A 19,623-nucleotide genomic window follows, 5' to 3' on the forward strand; every position below is an offset into this window, starting at 1 on the left:
TCGGTGATACTACCATCTAATCTATAAAGGCTGCCAAGTTCAGTGGTACGACCAGCTAATGTGTATGTGGGCCTCCCGATACCTGATTCGGGCAAATCTAAACACTCGTTCTGTTCCTCCACTATATTAGAAACCTGAGGTGTCTTCCCTCTCCACATTGAGACTTTCTTCCCTCTCCACATCAAAACTTTCTTCCCTCTCCACATTTAGAGGATTCATCCGAGAGACCTTCTAAGGTGTGTATGGTCTCTCACGGTGCATAATTGAAATAAACTATATGTAAATCCACCCAAATAGTCATAAGGATATGTTAACAGCAAAGTAAACAGCACACCCCAAGCCACTCTAAATACAGCACAATACTTGGCACCAGAGAATGAGTTGGCATCCACTCACTGAGCTGATTTTACAGGCTATAATGCAAAATGTGAAAGGCTAAGTCTTCTTACAGACAAATGTTTAGAAATGAAAAACATTTTCAGATTAACACAGTTCCTCAACAGAATGAAATGCAATCGCTTACCTGGTACTGCTGCCCGGTGCAAAGAATTAGATGGTCATATGGTACTTTTCTATCATTGGAAACAATCACAAACTTGGCAGCTCTATCTATGCCAGTCATTTTACCAACCACAACATTAACCCAGGATCGAAGTGACATCAGCGCATAATCTTTATCATTATAACAGTGGCTGGGAAAAGAAAAAAAACCCGTAAGTGACATTTTAGCAGCTGACAGCAGGCTTTAATTAGACATCTGGTGGGTTGGTGGAGATCCTCTAGTGGTTTAAGTCTGTTGTCTTGCAGTGAGCTTTCCAAAAGCCTACAGCAAGAGATTATAATTCAGCACTCTGTTGAATAGCCGACATCCACAAAACAAAACAGTACTTTACAGCAGCGGCCAATTCCATAACAGTGGAGGCAGCCAGTATTGGATCTAATAACTTCTGGTTCTTTTGGGTTTTTACTGAGACAATAACAAAGCTGTTTCTATGATACCAATAATGAAACTCGCCAAGATAAATACGAAAAGCAGAATATATTTATTGTACGCCTACGGCAAACTCCAACAGACACAGCAGCTTGGCACTGTGCAATTTATTCTCTCATTGTAAGCATGGCCTGCACCCCACTGCATCGATGTTTGATCAATGTGACTAGGGATTGCATTTCTAGGTTCCCTTAGGTCGGTTTCACGCATCCTGATATTTCCGGTACTGGGAAAACCAGTACCGGAGATATCCTTGTCCGTGTGTGGCAAACGTGTGGCAACCGTTTGCCGCATCAGGAGCACACGTACCGGCGCCTGGGAATCAGCGCACAGTTAGCGCTGTTCCCAAGCGCAGGCTGCTGAACGCTGCCCTCATCATTGTCCGAGCAGGACCCGGAGCTGCGCTGAGCTCAGGAGTGGTGTCCTGTCACTCAGTGAGCTCCGCTCAGTGCAGGGCCCCGCTCGCTGGAGCAGCATATTCTCCCCGGCATCAGCGGGCAGAGGATTACAGCGGGGGACATCTCTGGACAGGTGAGTATAAGGATTTAAACAAGTTGGCCACAATTTTTTATTATGCCCCCAATGTATCCCCTGGGGGCCCATAAGTGTCTTTGTAATTACCTTTTGTTGCAGGTTCCGCCTGTGAGCTGCGCTATCGGTGGCCGCTCACAGGCATCACGTGACCCCGCGCTGACATCACGACAAGTGAGGCGTGACTCAGCGCTGGGGTCCCCGCGGTGGCTGCTGGGTTGTGGACGGGGTTATTCCCTCCGTCACATCCAGGATCCACCGTGCGCTTTCCCAATGAATGGGGAGAGGGGGAGCGTGCGGTGGATGCTGGGTGTGACATGCAGGGTAACCCCGCCCACACCCCAACATGGACCGGTGGAATGCAGAAGAGGGACCCTTGGCTGCAGCCTGGACTTGTCGTGACGTCAATGGATGTCAGAGCCGGCTGCAGCCGGGGGTCACGTGATGCCTGTGAGCGGCCAGCGATAGCGCCGCTCACAGGCAGAACCTGCAACAGAAGGTAATTACACAGACATCTATGGGCCCCAGGGGATACATTGGGGAAGGGATAATAAGTAGTGGACAACCCCTTTAATTATTTTATTCTTATTTTTACACATCGACACTGCGAGAGCAGACTAGTACTTCCAACATTGTCCCTAGCTCGTGCTGATCACAGCGCGAGCAAGGGACAATGATGAGGGCAGCGTTCAGCACCCGGCACTAGGAAAGAGCAAACTGTACACTGATTCCCAGGCGCCGGTACGTGTCACACTCATGACACACGGATGTCATCCATGTGTGTTCAACGTGGGACATTTTGAAAACCGTGCAGTGTGTAAAAAAAAAATGGACATGTCTATGTCCATGGAAACACACTGACATGTGCACAGACCCATAGATTTGAATGGGTTTGCATGTGTCAGTGTCTCCAGTACGTGTGGAGACTGTCACCAAACGTACTGGACACACTGACGTGTGAAAGAGCCCTAAGGATGTTGTGACAGGGTCACTGGTGTTATATATGTTATATGTGAGGGGAGGTATGCATCACTATGGCTGCTAGCCTGTGTGAAATGAACCTACAATTTTTCCCCAGCATATTATATGTCGAGGGTGTAATCACCATTGTGAAGGGAGTGGCTTGGTGTGAAAGACATAGAGATCGGGAGGGAAGTCATTCACCCTATCTCCCCTCAGGGTGTGGCTGAGCAAGGTTAAATGTTCAGTCACTATTTTTTTTTCTCTGGTGTGATCTGGAGAGTGAAGTCTCCAGGCTGTGTGTGGAAGATAGAGAGCTCCATAAAAGGACTTCGCCTTAACGGCTTGTGATACCGAGGGCAGGGGGAACCCACTCACTTATGGATTGTGCTATACTTTGTTTTTGTTTTGCAGTTACGTTGGAAAGGCCGTGTTTATCTTGCTGAATCTGCAGTGCTTATGCCGCTACAATAAACCTGCAGAGGAAACCGTGTCCTGAGTCTACTTCTGAAAGCAGACGAGTGAGTCGTCATACCGCAATGTGTAAAGATGGAGTTTTCTGAGGCTTTCAAAAACTACAAGTTTTCTACTGGAAACCGCTTCATGAAACTCTCCTTCTATTGGATAGGTGCACAAAGGCGGATTCTGTGTGTTCAGCCTGAGGTTTTTTTAGTAGTTTTTGGAGAAGATACTCTCCAAAATCCTCCTCGAAAACAGTGGATTTGCCATAAAAAGAAATGAAAGTTGAGTTTACACTCCAAAAACAAGTTACAGGGTGGGAGCCACCTGAAGAATGTCACTTCCTGAAGTGGTTAAAAGACGTGCCATAAGATGGAACATTTGCACAGCAGTGTAGTTTTGACATTGCTGTGAAAGATGTTCAATTTGATAGGGTGCTTTTGCACCGCTTTTTCAGGCGGATTCCGAAAAACATCTTGTGTGCATATACCCTAACTAAGGGTATATGCATATAACATATCTAAGACGCCGGAGGAACCACTGAGTTTTCCAAGACAAAAACACTTCAGGAATATGCCGGCAGGTGTTTTCCTGAAGCTCCTTGGCCGGCGTCTTTTCAGTTGTTTTTTGGATCTTTGCTCTATATTTCAATATGCTGTATAAAGCGGGCGGCTTCAAAACGGTTTTGAAGGGGTTTTTTAGGATGATATTGGAAAGTTTCTGCTCAGTTTCTTCTCCAAAAATTCAGCACAAAGAGCCACAACCTAAGGGTATTTGCACAGCATGTCTATTACGAAAGTTGAACCCGCTGCTATTTTGAAGCAGAAGACGCTTCAGGAAACTTGTGGGTTTTTTGTGTTTTTACCCATTTTTTGTGATGTCTTTTTTTACTGTCATTCTCCAGTTGTTTTTTTCACTCAATTGAATAATGAAGAAATCACTAGCGTTTTTTTTAAGCAAAACCGATGGCAAAACATTCCAATAGATGTCCGGGAGTCTTCCAGGCTTCTTTTGAGTTTTCCTAATGACTTGCATTGCAAAGTGCAGAGCGTCTTTCAAACTGAAAAAGCTTTTAGAAGTCTGAAGCAGTTAAAAGACGTTCAAAAGACTGAATATACAGTATACACCAAAAGTTTAGACACACCTTCTCATTTAAAGATTTTTCTGCATTTTCATGACTTTGAAAATTGTACATTCACACTGAAGGCATCAAAACTATGAATTAACACATGTGGAATTATATATTTAACAAAAAAGTGTGAAACAACTGAAAATATGTCTTATATTCTAGGTTCTTCAAAGTAGCCACCTTTTGCTTTGATGACTGCTTTGTACACTCTTGGCATTCTCTTGATGAGCTTCAACAGGTAGTCACCGGAAATGGTCTTCCAACAATCTTGAAGGAGTTCCCAGAGATGCTTCACACTTGTTGGCCCTTTTGCCTTCACTAAGTGGTCCAGCTCACCCCAAACCATCTCGATTGGGTTCAGGTCTGGTGACTGTGGAGGCCAGGTCATCTGGTGTAGCACCCCATCACTCTCCCTCTTGGTCAAATAGCCCTTACACAGCCTGGAGGTGTGTTTGGGGTCATTTTCCTGTTGAAAAATAAATGATGGTCCAACTAAACGCAAACCGGATGGAATAGCATGCCGCTGCAGATGCTGTGGTAGTCATGCTGGTTCAGTATGCCTTCAATTTTGAATAAATCCCCAACAGTATCACCAGCAAAGCACCCCCACACCATCATACCTCCTCCTCCATGCTTCACGGTGGGAACCAGGCATGTAGAGTCCATCCGTTCACCTTTTCTGCATCGCACAAAGACACGGTGGTTGGAACCAAAGATCTCAAATTTGAACTCATCAGACCAAAGCATAGATTTCCACTGGTCTAATGTCCATTCCTTGTGTTCTTTAGCCCAAACAAGTCTCTTCTGCTTGTTGTCTGTCCTTAGCAGTGGTTTCCTAGCAGCTATTTTACCATGAAGACCTGCTGCACAAAGTCTCCTCTTAACAGTTGTTGTAGAGATGTGTCTGCTGCAAAACTCTGTGTGGCATTGACCTGGTCTCTAATCTGAGCTGCTGTTAACCTGCGATTTCTGACGCTGGTGACTCGGATAAACTTATCCTCTGAAGCAGAGGTGACTCTTGGTCTTCTTTTCCTGGGGTGGTCCTCATGTGAGCCAGTTTCTTTGTAGCGCTTGATGGTTTTTGCAACTGCACTTGGGGACACATTCAAAGTTTGCCCAATTTTTCGGACTGACTGACCTTCATTTCTTAAAGTAATGATGGCCACTCGTTTTTCTTTACTTAGCTGCTTTTTTCTTGCCATAATACAAATTCTAACAGTCTATTCATAAGGACTATCAGCTGTGTATCCACCAGACTTCTGCACAACACAACTGATGGTTCAACCCCATTTTTAAGGCAAAAAATCCCACTTATTAAACCTGATTTGCTGGTGACACTGTTGGGGATTTATTCAAAATTGAAGGCATACTGAACAAGTATGGCTACCATAGCATCTTGCAGCGGCATGTTATTCCATCCGGTTTGCGTTTAGTTGGACCATCATTTATTTTTCAACAGGACAATGACCCCAAACACACCTCCAGGCTGTGTAAGGGCTATTTGCCCAAGGAGGAGAGTGATGGGGTGCTACGCCAGATGACCTGGCCTCCACAGTCACCAGACCTGAACCCAATCAAGATGGTTTGGGGTGAGCTCGACCGCAGAGTGAAGGCAAAAGGGCCAACAAGTGTGAAGCATCTCTGGGAACTCCTTCAAGATTGTTGGAAGACCATTTCCGGTGACTACCTCTTGAAGCTCATCAAGAGAATGCCAAGAGTGTGCAAAGCAGTCATCAAAGCAAAAGGTGGTACTTTGAAGAACCTAGAATATAAGACATATTTTCAGTTGTTTCACACTTTGTTGTTAAGTATATAATTCCACATGTGTTAATTCATAGTTTTGATGCCTTCAGTGTGAATGTACAATTTTCATAGTCATGAAAATATAGAAAAATCTTTAAATGAGAAGGTGTGTCCAAACTTTTGGTCTGTACTGTATATAAATTGTTATTTATGGCTATTTGACTGCCCTCATTTTGTGACTCTGAGCGTTGCATTCTGACACCTGCATTACATTCCAACACAGCTGTAGTTATACGGAGAATACATTACACATAGGTCGACTCAATTTACTAATTATGTGACTTCTGGTGGCAATCGGTCACTCACGATTTTATTTAGGGGTATCAGACTACAGGGGGCAGAATACAAATGCACGTCATAATTCAGATTTGTATCAGGTGTATATTTTTAAAATAATTAGAAAACAATGTATCATGTTCCTTTATACTTCACAAATACTTGTTACTTTGTGTGGGAATATCACATAAAATCTCAATTAAAAACATTTAACCCCTTAACGAACGCCAATATTCATTAAAATGGTGGCCGTTAAAGGGCCTTATTCCCTCATTGCCATTTTAAAACGGCAATGTAGGGAATAAGGCTGTAGCATTCCCCAGAGTCGCAAAAAATCTCTAGGTTCTCAGCTACTGGGGGTAGCTGAGAACATATTCAGGGCCGAATTTTCCAGTCCCCGATCACGAAAAAAAAAAAATGTGCCCGATATTAAAACCATTTCTCTCCCTTCTGACATGGTATACATGTCAGAGGAGAGAGAAATTATGTTCCCCGAGCCCGCCCTGGTACCTCCACCATCCCCAAGTCCCTCCTGGTCCATCCCCCGGCAATCTGTGTCATCTTCCTGAAAATAAATATAAGGTGCATGCGCAGTGTGCCTGGAGAGATCTGCCGGCCGGTACCCGGGAACAATAGGAAGTTTTCCCTATTGGTTCCTTTTGATCCCCCTTAGTTAGATAAAAATTATAAAAAATATATGTATTTTTTCCATTCTTTGGCGTTAGTGTTGGAGTTAGGTTGTTAAAGTTGAGGTGTTAGGGTTGGGGTTAGGGTTGTGTTTAGGGTTGGGGTTGGAGTTAGGATTGAGTTTTTTTCAAAAGTAAAAAACAAAATGATGACGATATGATGACTAATGTTGAGAGCAAGTGCTCGCTACTTGAGTTTGCATCGGGTACTGGGGTATGCACCAAGTATCGCAGGTCCTCAAGTGACATGCTTGAGTCCCTGCCCCACATGTTCACTGCTATTAGACAGCCAAAAAAACCACGGGGATTGCCTGCCATACACGGGCAGGTTTTTTTGGGGTGTCTAACAGCAGTAAAATATGTGGGACGGGTACTCGAGCATGTCACTCGAGGACCCGTGATACTTGGTGCATACCTGAGCACCCGATGCAAACTCAAGTAGCGAGCACTTGCGCTCAACACTAATGACGACGTATTCAATATGACGACCTAATGTTATCTAATTCTGTGTCGTACCTTTGGGTTCAAAATCCTCACTATACACCTGGATAAAATCCTTGAGGGTTGTAGCTTCCAAAATGGGGTCATTTATTGGGAGTTTCTACTGTTTCAGCACCTTAGTGGCCCTACAGATGCAACATGGTGCCCGCAATCTATATTAACCAATTTGTGCTCCAAAATTCAAATATTGCTAATTCTGCTTTGAGCCCTGCAAAAACAGAAGTATTTGCCTACATGTGGGGTTTCACCACACTCGTAAGAAAGTGGGCAACAAACTGTGGGGTCCCCTTTTTGGTGTTATCTTTTGCAAAAGTGAAACATTTGGGACTAAAGCAAGATTTTTGTGAAAAAAATGAACTTTTTCAATATGATGACCTAATGTTATCAAGTTCTGTGTCGTATCTGTGGGTTCAAAATGCTCACTATACCCCTGGATAAAATCCTTGAGGGGTAAAGTTTCCAAAATGGGGTCCCTTGTGGGGGTTTTCCACTATTTGGGCACATCAGGGGCTCTCCAAATGCGACATGGTGTCCGCGCTCGATTACAGCCAATTTTGTGTTAAAAAAAGTCAAACTGTGCTCCTTCCCTTCCGATCCCTGCCGTGCGCCCAAACAGTAGTTTTCACCCACATATCAACATGCTCAGGAGAAATTGCACAACAATTTTTTTTGTCCATTTTCTCTTGTTACCCTTGTGAAAATAAAAAAATTGGGGTCTAATGTAACATTTTTGTGAAAAAAAGTTAAATGTTTATTTTTTCCTTCCACATTGCTTCAGTTCCTGTGAAGCACTTGAAGGGTTAATAAACTTGAATCTGGTTTTGAGAACCGTGAGGGGTGCAGTTTTTAGAATGCTGCCACTTTTGGGTATTTTCTGTCATACCAAAGTTGCTTCAAATGTGAAGGTGGTCCCTAAAAAAATGGTTTTGTAAATTTTGTTGGAAAAATGAGAAATCGCTGGTCAAATTTTAACCCTTCTAACTTCCAAAAAAAATATGTTTCAAAAATTGTGCTGATGTAAAGTAGACATGTGGGAAATGTGACATAACTGTCTGATGTAAAGGCATGAAAATTAAAAGTTTGAAAATTGTGAAATTTTCAAAATTTTCACCAAATGTCCGATTTTTCACAAATAAATGCAAGTCATATTGAACAAATTTTACCACTATCATGAAGTACAAGATGTCACGAAAAAAACAATCTCAGAATCAGTGGGATCCGTTGAAGCGTTCCAGAGTAATTACCGCATAAAGTGACAGTGGTCAGAATTGTGAAATTTGGCTTGGTCATTAAAGCAGTTTTCCCACTAACAAAAGTTCATTTTAATCAATAGATCTTGCAATAATAATAACTTCTACAATTGGATGTGTTTAAATAAAATGATTCTGTGCTGAGATAATCTTATAAATGTTACCCTGTGTAATGGCTGTGTCTTACCATACAGGAACATGGTCTGATCATACCACAGCTCCTGGGCAGGAGAGGAGGCAAAAGAGTATACAGACAGGACAGCAGGGCATCCCAGCTTATACTTTCTGTGAGGTAAAACCTTGCCTGTATTTAAACAATGTTTTACTTCAAAGAGAGAATTAGCAGTGATCCCTTGATGTAATATCTGTATACTCTTTAGCATCCTCCCCTGCCCAGGAGCTGTGGTATGATCAGACCATGTTCCTGCACGGTCAGACACAGCCATTACACAGTACACAGCAGGGGAACATTTATAAGATTATCTCAGCACAGGAACATTTTATTTAAACACATCCTATTGTGGAAGTTATTATTATTCCAAGATCTATTGATTAAAATCAACTTTTGTTCATGGGAAAACCCCTTTAAGGTCAAAATTGGCTCAATCACTAAGGGGTTAAGTTTTGGGATGTAAAGTGAAAAAATGTGAAAAAGTTCACGGGGTAGGAATACTATTTGAAGTCACTGTACATAGCAATTAGTTTTTACATAGAAATGTATATGTTCATTCTTTTGAGCATTTTCTGATAAAGATGTTGTATTCACATAACAATCCAACAATCCCTATAAATGTGGCCAAATTTACACATACGTTTTTTTTCTCATTTCTCGTATGCAAAAAAAAATGTTCTTGGTGTGCTGGATCTGATTTTCAGCCCTTTTTATACATATACCCTAATAAGTTTACGATCCCCACTATGAGCAAGAGCATAGAGCGGTTAACCAAATTTCTGCTACAGCTGTAGTGTTATTGGAGCAAGAATGGACGGCAACATTATAAAGTATTTTTCAGACTATAAGATGCACTTTTTCCCCCTAAAATTTGGGAGGAAAATTGGGGTGCGTCTTATAGTCCGAATGTAGCTTACCGGTGAGTGTGGCGGGGGTGGAGCGGGGTCACAGGAGGCAGGGTCGCTGCTGCAGGAAGCTGGCGATGGTGGCAGGAGTGGGGTAATGCTGTGGGCCCTGGGCTGGGAGGAGGGAGTGTCCCGGCAGTACGAGGCTGCGGGCCCTGGGCTTCAAGAAAATGTTGGCGGTGAGGTAGGCATAGTCCCCGTTCTGTACATTGATTTCCCAACGGTGGGCTTCAGGAAAATGGCTGCTGGAGGCGGCGCATGCGTCAATTTAGATCTTGGCTTGTCATTGGCTCGCATTTTAACGTTCAAAATGTTTTTCCTATTTTCCTCCCCAAAATTTGGGGTGCATCTTATGGTCTGGTGTGTCTTATAGTCTGAAAAATATGGTATAATATATACCTATGGATAAGGCTTTGTACGCTTTTTCCCCCACTGCTCCCTGTATTTTAGGGGAAGGGACTGTATTAGGAAGGGGAGGAGGAGCTAGAGGCAGAGCTCCACCTCCTACTACCCCCTCCCATATACAGTAGATAAAAGCTGTTACGGAAAAGATTCTATCTCAGTAATGGGAGAATCTGTTTTCACTGAACACGGATTTTACCTCAGAATCGAGACTTTTGATAATCACTGATCAATTTTGGCAGAGAAAGAAGCAGATTTCTTAGCTAAAATACATTACAAAGTTTCTTATTGTCATGTGTCCTATTGATTTATGAAATAAAAATTAAAACGACGGTTACACATTAAAACTTTCAAGTCCAATCATTTAACTTACCTGCTTGCGAGAAATGATTGATCTATACACCTAACACTTCCAGGAAGACCGTGACTTGATATCAAAGTGATATTGTTGAATTTTAGATGTGGGCTACAAACGAAAATAGAGATTTATATCATGTTATTAAATCACAATTTAATAAACAGCTGATATCAACGGTCATATGGTCATTATTATACTTATTATTCATTTATGAAAAAGTAAAAAAATACATGTATACACTGACTGCTGCTGTGTTCATTTACAGAAGTTATCTGTCCAACATTAAATGATCAGTGAGGATCCGATCGCTGAGACCCCACTCATCTCAGGAAACGGGATCTCATGTGGTCCTTGTCAATGGGGTGGTAGTATGCATGGATTACCGTCACTTTATTACCTAACCGAGTGCTGCTCATGTATATGCACTACCACAGACATAGACCAATATAAGAACATAGTGGTGATCATTTATGCCTATTACTGCTCCATTCACACGGAGAACACAGTACTTCTGCTCACATGATCGTAGGAGGATCCAGAGGTTGGACATTTACATTCATCACCTATCCTGTACATAGCAGCTGGATGTACAAAATGAATGGAGTTGAAGAGCTTAGCTCCACTCAATGTGCAGTGAGAGCTGCCAAGAACTGCATGTTAACTGAATAACTTCTTTAAAGGGGTAGTCTCACATTAAGGACTCAGGATCACACTACTCCTCAGCCTCTCAGCTTGCTGGGGAGTGGTGCCCTGCTGATGATTGACAGTTTAGAGAAGCATCATTCTTGCTTCGCTGGCTCGGATTGTGCGTTCACCCATGTTGCGAGCAGAGGCAGCTTGGCCTGTGGAAAAGAGCGGGGGTACTGAAGCTGGTCAGATCAAGGCAGCTTCAGAGCATCACTTGGCTTACAAGCTATATAGAAGAAAGATTGTAAGTGCTGCGCTCTATACTTAGACCTGCCGCCGCTGGTAGACTGCAGAGGTGGCCGGTAACCTAGGCAATGAGGAGTAACAACATTTTTTTAAAATCACTCCTTTCACGAGAATGAAGCGGACATTATACAATACATTTTTATAGATAGGGCGTTGTATGCTTCTTCTCCATTACTCCCTGTATTCTAGGGGAGGGGACTTTATTCCATCATGTCTCGAGGCTGTAATAGTCTATGAAATTTCTATGACAATAAAAATGGTTGTTCAGGATTACAAAAACAGGGCTGCTTTCTTTAAAAAGAGGTAATTTGCAAAGCTGCTCCGTTAATAATCAGCTGGAGGTCAGGTCTCTGGGGACCCAACTGTTCCCAATAACAAAGGAGTGTCTGCAACGCTGGTAAAGAACAGCAGCCACGTCATACTGTATATCTTCTCAGCATAGAGCTGCTCTCGATATAGTGCTATCTTCTCAGCATAGAGCTGCTCTCGATGTAGTGCTATCTTCTCAGCATAGAGCTGCTCTCGGTGTAGTGCTATCTTCTCAGCATAGAGCTGCTCTCGGTGTAGTGCTATCTTCTCAGCATAGAGCTGCTCTCGATGTAGTGCTATCTTCTCAGCATAGAGCTGCTCTCGATGTAGTGCTATCTTCTCAGGATAGAGCTGCTCTCGATATAGTGCTATCTTCTCAGCATAGAGCTGCTCTCGATGTAGTGCTATCTTCTCAGCATAGAGCTGCTCTCGATGTAGTGCTATCTTCTCAGCATAGAGCTGCTCTCAATGTAGTGCTATCTACTCAGCATAGAGCTGCTCTCAATGTAGTGCTATCTACTCAGCATAGAGCTGCTCTCGATGTAGTGCTATCTACTCAGCATAGAGCTGCTCTCGATGTAGTGCTATCTTCTCAGCATAGAACTGCTCTCGATGTAGTGCTGTGCAGGAACTGCAACTCAGCATAACCAAGATAAAAAGCTATGTATTCTTAGTTCAGGATTTTGGGGGTGTTTTTGATTAGACCTTCATCCATCTGTAAGTTGTATTGTATTGTAGTCTTATGCCATAGCTTATGATACTAGGAAAATCCTTTTAAGATTTTCTCTTTATACATTGGAAGAGATCCTTAATCAATCCCAGGTGAAGTTGTGTTGTACGTTAAGGAAGTGCAGAGGTTACAGCAGGACCATGGTTCCTGAAAGGGACCAACGACCCACCTTCCACACCACAAGAGATGACACAAGTATAAGAGGTATACAATAGACAGAGGGCCTAGTACAGACTTTGCACAGAGGTGATGTAGCTTCATTTCACGCCTCTGGCAGGAGACTTTGACATATTTGAGTAACCACTGAATACATTGCAGAGCAGGAGGACTGCGTCACACAGCACTTTGTTTTAATATTTGCCCCTTGAGATTTCCTTAATATCATAAAACATGGTTTATTTATAGATTCTTTTCATTATATTATTGCCCCCTCAGCTGTGAAATTAACAGCAAAATAGAAGATTGCTCTGAGCCATGGACATAGTCAGACCCTGTGAAGAAAGCATTACAATTTCAACATTATCCTTATAAACGAGGAACAATAACCCTGGGGATTCCGGTGTTTTATTTGCCAAACTTATTTCGCTTTATTTAACTTCACGGCATTATTGTCAATTTTTAAATTTTTTTTAGGAATTTAAGATGTAACAGAATAATAGCTTTACATCAGATACAACTTATGCCCCCAACAATGTCTGCCTGAGTGCCCCCATTAACACTGCAGACCAAAGTTCTACACCAGGGGAGCACAACCTGCGACCTGGGGGCCACAAGCAGCCCTCAATGTCTTTCTTTGTGAACCTCAGCTAACTGGTCACAGACGGGCTTGACAATGTCTGATGGCTGCATATATGTATTTTCCAGGTTAGGGAGTAGGAGTGGTAGGTAGCACTGAAGGGATGGGTAACTATTGATGGTGCACTGTGCGGCCATGTGTGTGACCATGTCATAATAGATTTAAGGATAGATGAAAAAAGTGGCCATACTTGAGTGCTGCCATAATCATTGTAGCTTATGGTAAGGTAAACACTCGACCGAGCCAAACTACAATGGAGAAAGCTGAATCCATGGTCTCTTCCCTTCCCTTGTGTACAGGATAGAAGAGGACCTCTATCACCCTAAAAGGTGGTGTTCTTTCAAATTGATTCAGCACCTATTAGATATTTATGTTCTGATGTGTTATTGCGACCCATTGGGTTAGTTCAATCTGTCCCTCAGATTGAACTAACCAATAAAAGGTTGTGCGCCCCTATTCTAGACCCATAGAAGATGGCAAATTCTTGTGTGGGGAAGAATGAACTGCCTTTTCTGGGTCATGTAAATTCATGACTCAGCTGGTGGCAAGGGATACACCAGAATATTGTGGGAAGGACTTTCATCATGAGATATGGCTAGGCAGGTGAAGAACCCTTTGGTCACTATGCTATCTTGATGTCTCCTACTGTACAGATCCTGAAATAAGAGGTAAAAAAAGTGATGAAACGCCTCTGATTTTTTTTTTTATAAAGATGAATGATACAAAATAAATAGCACTTTCTAATATTTCAAAAGCAATTTTTCAACCCCCTCAGGGCAGCCATAATTAGTCGTTTAATGTTGATGGAAACAGAAGATTACAACCAAAACCTTCATTGGTCAGATGAAATTTAAGAACAATGGTTTTAGCCAACCAACAGGACACTGCCATTGTCAATTGTGTTAATTTTTGTCCAATGGTCTCTAGTCCAGGAACGATCTTTTTGTGAAAGAACATTCCTAGAACGATTGGTCGGCCTTTGACAAGTGTCACTAAAAATGATCACCAGTTACTAAACGAGGGCTCCTAAGCATAACCTGCAGGTATGATCATTGTTGGTTGATGATAGTTATTAACGATGACTATTCTTCCCCAATGTGTGGTGCCATATTTTTGTGGTTTGAACCAGAAAGTCGTGTCATCCGGTCAATCCAGGGACTCGAAGCCCGGACCTTCCTTTCCGAAGAGAACATGCATATTGCTTAAATCAGAATCACTTGTTTAATTGTGGCTTAGTTATTTTACATCTGTTCTGAAAAGCTCTTACAGTGTTTTATTACATTTTACAGCAAATTGTCTTTAATGTAAATTTAGTCCTAATACAGAAAAACGCAAAGCCTGGATTACCCAATTAAAATAATTAGCTAATAGAGGATAGGTATATTAGGGAAATGAGTCAAGCATGTCTAATTAATTTCGCAGCTAGAATTAATCATGTCTCTTATTTATGTGTTGCTTCGGCAAAAGGTTGAAGATATGAGCACAATGCCACAGAAACATTTAGCAAGTGCACCTGCATTTTAGCAGCACTGGCTCATTCCTGCAGGGATTTCATGTTGCTGTGGATACAAAAACAGAGATCTGCTTAACAGACTCTTCTACAGCATGGAAGGTATTAGGGTATCTAGGGAAATAAGTAAAAATGTTGCTGAATTTCATAGCATGGAGCATCTGAAGGGGATGTACATAGTAAAAGAGCTGAATGCCAGAATCCTTGAGATACAAAGAGTCATAGATGCACTTTGCTTTTAATAAAATCGGTTGTATTTGTAACTTTTCCCAACCATTATTAACTGTTAAAGGGATTTACTCATGAACACAACACTTTCCATAAGCTTGATTAGTGCATATGAATGTCACAAAGGAAGCCTCTCTATCAGCCAAAACCGAGACGCATGCACGTAGAGCGGCTCCATATCTGGCAGGCCCAGCATTACATGGTCAACTCTTCATTTCAATAGACAGCTTGTAATATCACAATTCCTTTGCAGCAAAAAGACATGTACAGTATATGAAAAGTGATCCCCCTACAAGCTGATCATAGGAATTGTCGTCATGAGACAACCCTGCAAATCAGACCTGGGCAAAGTGCCACCTTTCACCCAGCGTCTCACTTTCACCGGTATCTGTTTCCTCGGGATGCAGATACCGGTAAAACAATGATGAACAGGCGGCTGGCGGCTCCTTTCTCCATCTTTGAGCCTGATGGCACAGCAGGTGTGATGACATCACTATATCACGACAGCTGTGCTTCAGTACATTGCATAGATCAGAGCTGCGGGGGAACAGGGTTAGGTCAGTAGCTTTATTTTTTATTCTTTTTTTTTCTAAAGTGTGGGATCATAATGCTGTGCAAGGGGGCTATGTGGGGACATAACACTGTGCAAGGGGGCAGTGTGGGGAGATAATACTTTGTAGGGGGCTTTGTGGGGACATACTGTGTAGGGGCGCTTTGTGGGGATATACTGTATAGGGGGGCTTTATGGGGACATTATACTGTGAAGCAGTCTTTGTGGCGATATTTACTGTGCAGAGGCAGTGTGTGGGGACGTCCTACTGTGTAAGGGAGCTGTGTGAGGATATCACACTGCGTGGTGGACTCTGTGGTTACATACTGTGTGAGGGGACATTATACTGTTTGAGGGGCTGTGTGGAGACAGCATCCTGTGTGTGGGAAGGGTGGGGAATCATCTTATGTTGGGGGCTATTGATCAAGGTACAATGACTGAATAACAGGAGCAGTATGATTTACTGCTTTATATAACCGTTATAAAAAGCAGTGAATTATATGGTGTTGATTCGCTGCTGAAGGTAAGACTACATATTACAATAAGCCCCATCGTAACATATATTAGAAGTAGCAGCTAGTCAACAGACGTAATTCTGCTAAGCATTAAGTGCTAGAAAATTAATATAAAACAATAATAGTGAGCAGAATTAAATGTGTCCCATTGGTTCGGCCCTCTACAACAGTCCAGTCACGGTCTCTCATGTGGCCCCTTGGAAAAATTAATTGCGCACACCTACTGCAAATCATTAAAAAAATAAAAAGGTTTTACTAATAAGATGTCAAGAAAAAAAGGACTTTTCCATTCAAATATTAAATGCTTATTTCTATCTCATAGTGAGGTCCATAACTGTAATCGGTGTGGTTCATGCCCTACTGATCATAGGAAGTACAGTAAATGCCCATGGCTCTTGATTAGGGCTACAGTCCCTGTACAAAGTGTGGCTATAATAAAAAGTTCACTATGCTTCAATCTGATCCCTACATCCACCAGTCACATAGCTATGGCAGATCTTAGCAAAACCCACACAGAACAAGCCGCATGCACTCTTAATACAAAATGCCATGGTTTCATGGAGTTTCATCTATGATTCCTGCACAACTATGGTACGTTTAATCCATGTACAGTTTTTTGGCATGTGTGGTTCAGGTCTGTGTCAAAAATAATGACACAACTGTAACATTCCTACAAACGGTGCTGCAAGTACTGACCTTAGTGGGCATTTCCTATGAAGCCACTTATTCCTTCCTCTCTACTCAATGCTCTAGTCTTTGAGTAGTATCTAAAGCTACAGACAAGCAAGAATGCACAAGAGGAAGAAAGTAGTGTATTAGAGCTGTACTGATACATGAAACCAAGTGAAGAGAACAGCACCCTGAACACTCACATAAAGCCTATAATATTGAAAGAAACACCCTGACTCCACTCTGTGAAAAATGTGATATCTGTAATAAAATGCAGTTTAGCAGCCTCACCATGAGATCTTATACAGTGGGGAAAATAAGTATGTGATACACTGACGATTTTGCAAATTTTCCCACCTACAAAGAATGGAGGGGTCTGTAATTTTTATTGTAGGTACACTTCAACTGTGAGAGACAGAATCTAAAAATAAAAAAAAAAGAAAATCACATTGTATGATTTTAAAATAATTACATTGCATTTTATTGCATGAAATAAGTATTTGATCATCACCTACCACCAACCAGCAAGAATTCTGGCTCTCACAGACCTGTTAGTTTTTCTTTAAGAAGCCTTCTTACTCTGCACTCATTACCTGTATTAATTGCACCTCTTTGAACTTGTTACATGTATAAAAGAAACCTCTCCACACACTCAATCAATCACACTCCAACTTCTCCAGCATGGCCAAGACCGAAGAGCTGTCTAAGGACACCAGGGACAAAATTGTAGACCTGCAAAAAAGGCTGGATGGGCTACAGGACTATAGGCAAGCCGCTTGGTGAGAAGGCAAAAACTGTTGATACAATTATTAGAAAATGGAAGAAACACAAGATGACTGTCAATCTTTCTCGGTCTGGGGTACTATGCAAGATCTCGCCTCGTGGGGTAAGGATGATTCTGAGAAAGGTCAAGAATCAGCCCAGAACTACATAGGAAGGTCTAGTCAATGTCCTGAAGAGAGCTGGGACTACAGTCTCAAACATTACTGTTAGTAACACACTACGCCGTCATGGATTAATATCCTCCAGTGCCCTCAAGCTCCTCCTGTTCACACCACCACATGTTCAGACCGGTTTGAAGTTCGCCAGTGACTATCTGGATGATCTAGAGGAGGCATGGGAAAAGGTCATGTGGTCAGATGAGACCAAAATAGAACTTTTTGGTATCAACTTCACTCGCCGTGTTTGGAGGAAGAAGACGAATGAGTACAACCCTAAGAAGACAGTCCCAACCATGAAACATGGTGGGGGAAACATCATACTTTGGGGGTACTTTTCTGCAAAGGGGACAGAACGACGGCACCGTACTGAAGGGAGGATGGATGGCGTCATGTATCGTGAGATTTTGGCCAACAACCTCCATCCCTCAGTAAAAGCATTGAAGACGGGTTGTGGCTGGGTCTTCCATCATGACAATGGCTTGAAATACACAGCCAGGGCAAATAAGGAGTGGCTCCGTAAGAAGCATTTCAAGGTCCTGGAGTGGCCTAGCCAGTCTCCAGACCTGAACCCAATAGAAAATCTCTGGAGGGAGGTGAAACTCAATGTTGCCCAGCGACAGCCCCAAAATTTGAAACATCTGGAGAAGATGTGTATGGAGGAGTGGGCCAACATCCCTCCTGCAGTGTGTGCAAACTTGGTCAAGAACTACAGGAAACGTCTGACCTCTGTAATTGCAAAAAAAAGTTTCTGTACCAAATATTAAGATCTATTTTTTTATTGTATCAAATACTTATTTCATGCAATAAAATGCTAATTAATTATGTAAAAATTATACAATGTGATTTTCTGGTTTTTATTTTTAAATTGTGTCTCACAGGTGAAGTGTACCTATGATAAAAATTACAGACCTCTCCATTCTTTGTAGGTGGGAAAGCTTGCAAAATCGCCAGTGTATTAAATACTTACCGTATTTTTCGGACTATAAGATGCACTTTTTTCCTCCAAAATTTTGGAGGAAAATGGGGGGTGCGTCTTATAGTCCGAATGTTGGGGGGGTGGGTATATTTATGTGGGGTGTGGGGGGAGCGGTAGCGGTGGAGGAGCGGGGCACAGGAGGCAGCAGCTGTTATGATCTGCAACATAAACTAGGGAAAGAAGGGGAGAGCTGTCCCTACAGTAAGACTAAGCTGAGTCCCTACGTTGTAGCGGGCGACCTGTTCCTTCTGAACAGACCCGCCCTCATCCTCGGCTAGTCTGAATGGAGACCTATAGAGAAAGGGAGGGGTCCCTAAAAGAACTAAGGACTGGGACAAAAAATGGGACACCTCCTAACAGAAGTTGTAGCAGAGAAAAAGACAAACTGACAAAAGTACTAGAGGTCCAAAGGACCAAGCAAACTAGAGATAGATAGGCGGCACAAAGGCACCTGGCTAGAAAGACAGTCTAAACAACACTGAAGTCCAGCAAGGCCAGAAGGGCGGAGCTGGAATATATAGGAAGATGGTCACGTGACTGCAAAACACAAGATAGAAACAAAAACAAACAGGAGGGTTCTAACAGTACCCCCTCTTTTATGAGGATCCTCCGAATCCTCCAGGCCCAGGCCTATCCGGAAATCTTCTGTGGAAAGCTCTGACAAGTCTAGGGGCAGAGACATCATCCGCTTTAACCCAGGAGTTATCCTCGGGACCGAAACCTTTCCAAGCGACGAGATACTGCAATCTCCCTCTATGCTCTCTGGAATTCAGGATACGAGAAATTTCATATTCGCCGTCTTCCACCACCGGAGGAACTGTGACAGTGGCCTCCCTATCCGATACATCAGCCTTTTTTAACAAGGAAACATGAAACACAGGATTAATCTTCCAGGAGGAGGGAACCTCCAACCTAACAGCAGACTGGTTAACCACCTGAAGCACCTTAAATGGCCCCACAAACTTCGGATCCAATTTTTTAGAGGGAATCCTCAACCGCAGATTCTTTGAGGACAACCAAACCATGTCACCCACAGTAAACAA

The 19,623-nt window shown here is 42.6% G+C and overlaps 1 protein-coding gene across 3 annotated transcripts in view; it reads right to left on the bottom strand.

Moving 5' to 3' along the window:
* Positions 1-19,623, bottom strand: part of CFAP61 (cilia and flagella associated protein 61) — a 423,133-nt gene that overhangs the window by 187,302 nt on the left and 216,208 nt on the right. For all 3 annotated transcript variants that reach the window (XM_073672462.1, XM_073672463.1, XM_073672461.1), the window contains 2 exons: positions 10,439-10,531; positions 524-692 (listed from right to left, as the gene is read on the bottom strand). In XM_073672462.1, coding sequence (XP_073528563.1) covers positions 524-692; positions 10,439-10,531 — 262 coding nt within the window. The remainder of the gene's footprint in view (positions 1-523; positions 693-10,438; positions 10,532-19,623) is intronic.

Source organism: Phyllobates terribilis, unplaced genomic scaffold (genome assembly GCF_046119375.1).
Source record: "Phyllobates terribilis strain yellow unplaced genomic scaffold, ASM4611937v1 Scaffold_3__8_contigs__length_932513732, whole genome shotgun sequence".
NCBI classification, from domain to species: domain Eukaryota; kingdom Metazoa; phylum Chordata; class Amphibia; order Anura; family Dendrobatidae; genus Phyllobates; species Phyllobates terribilis.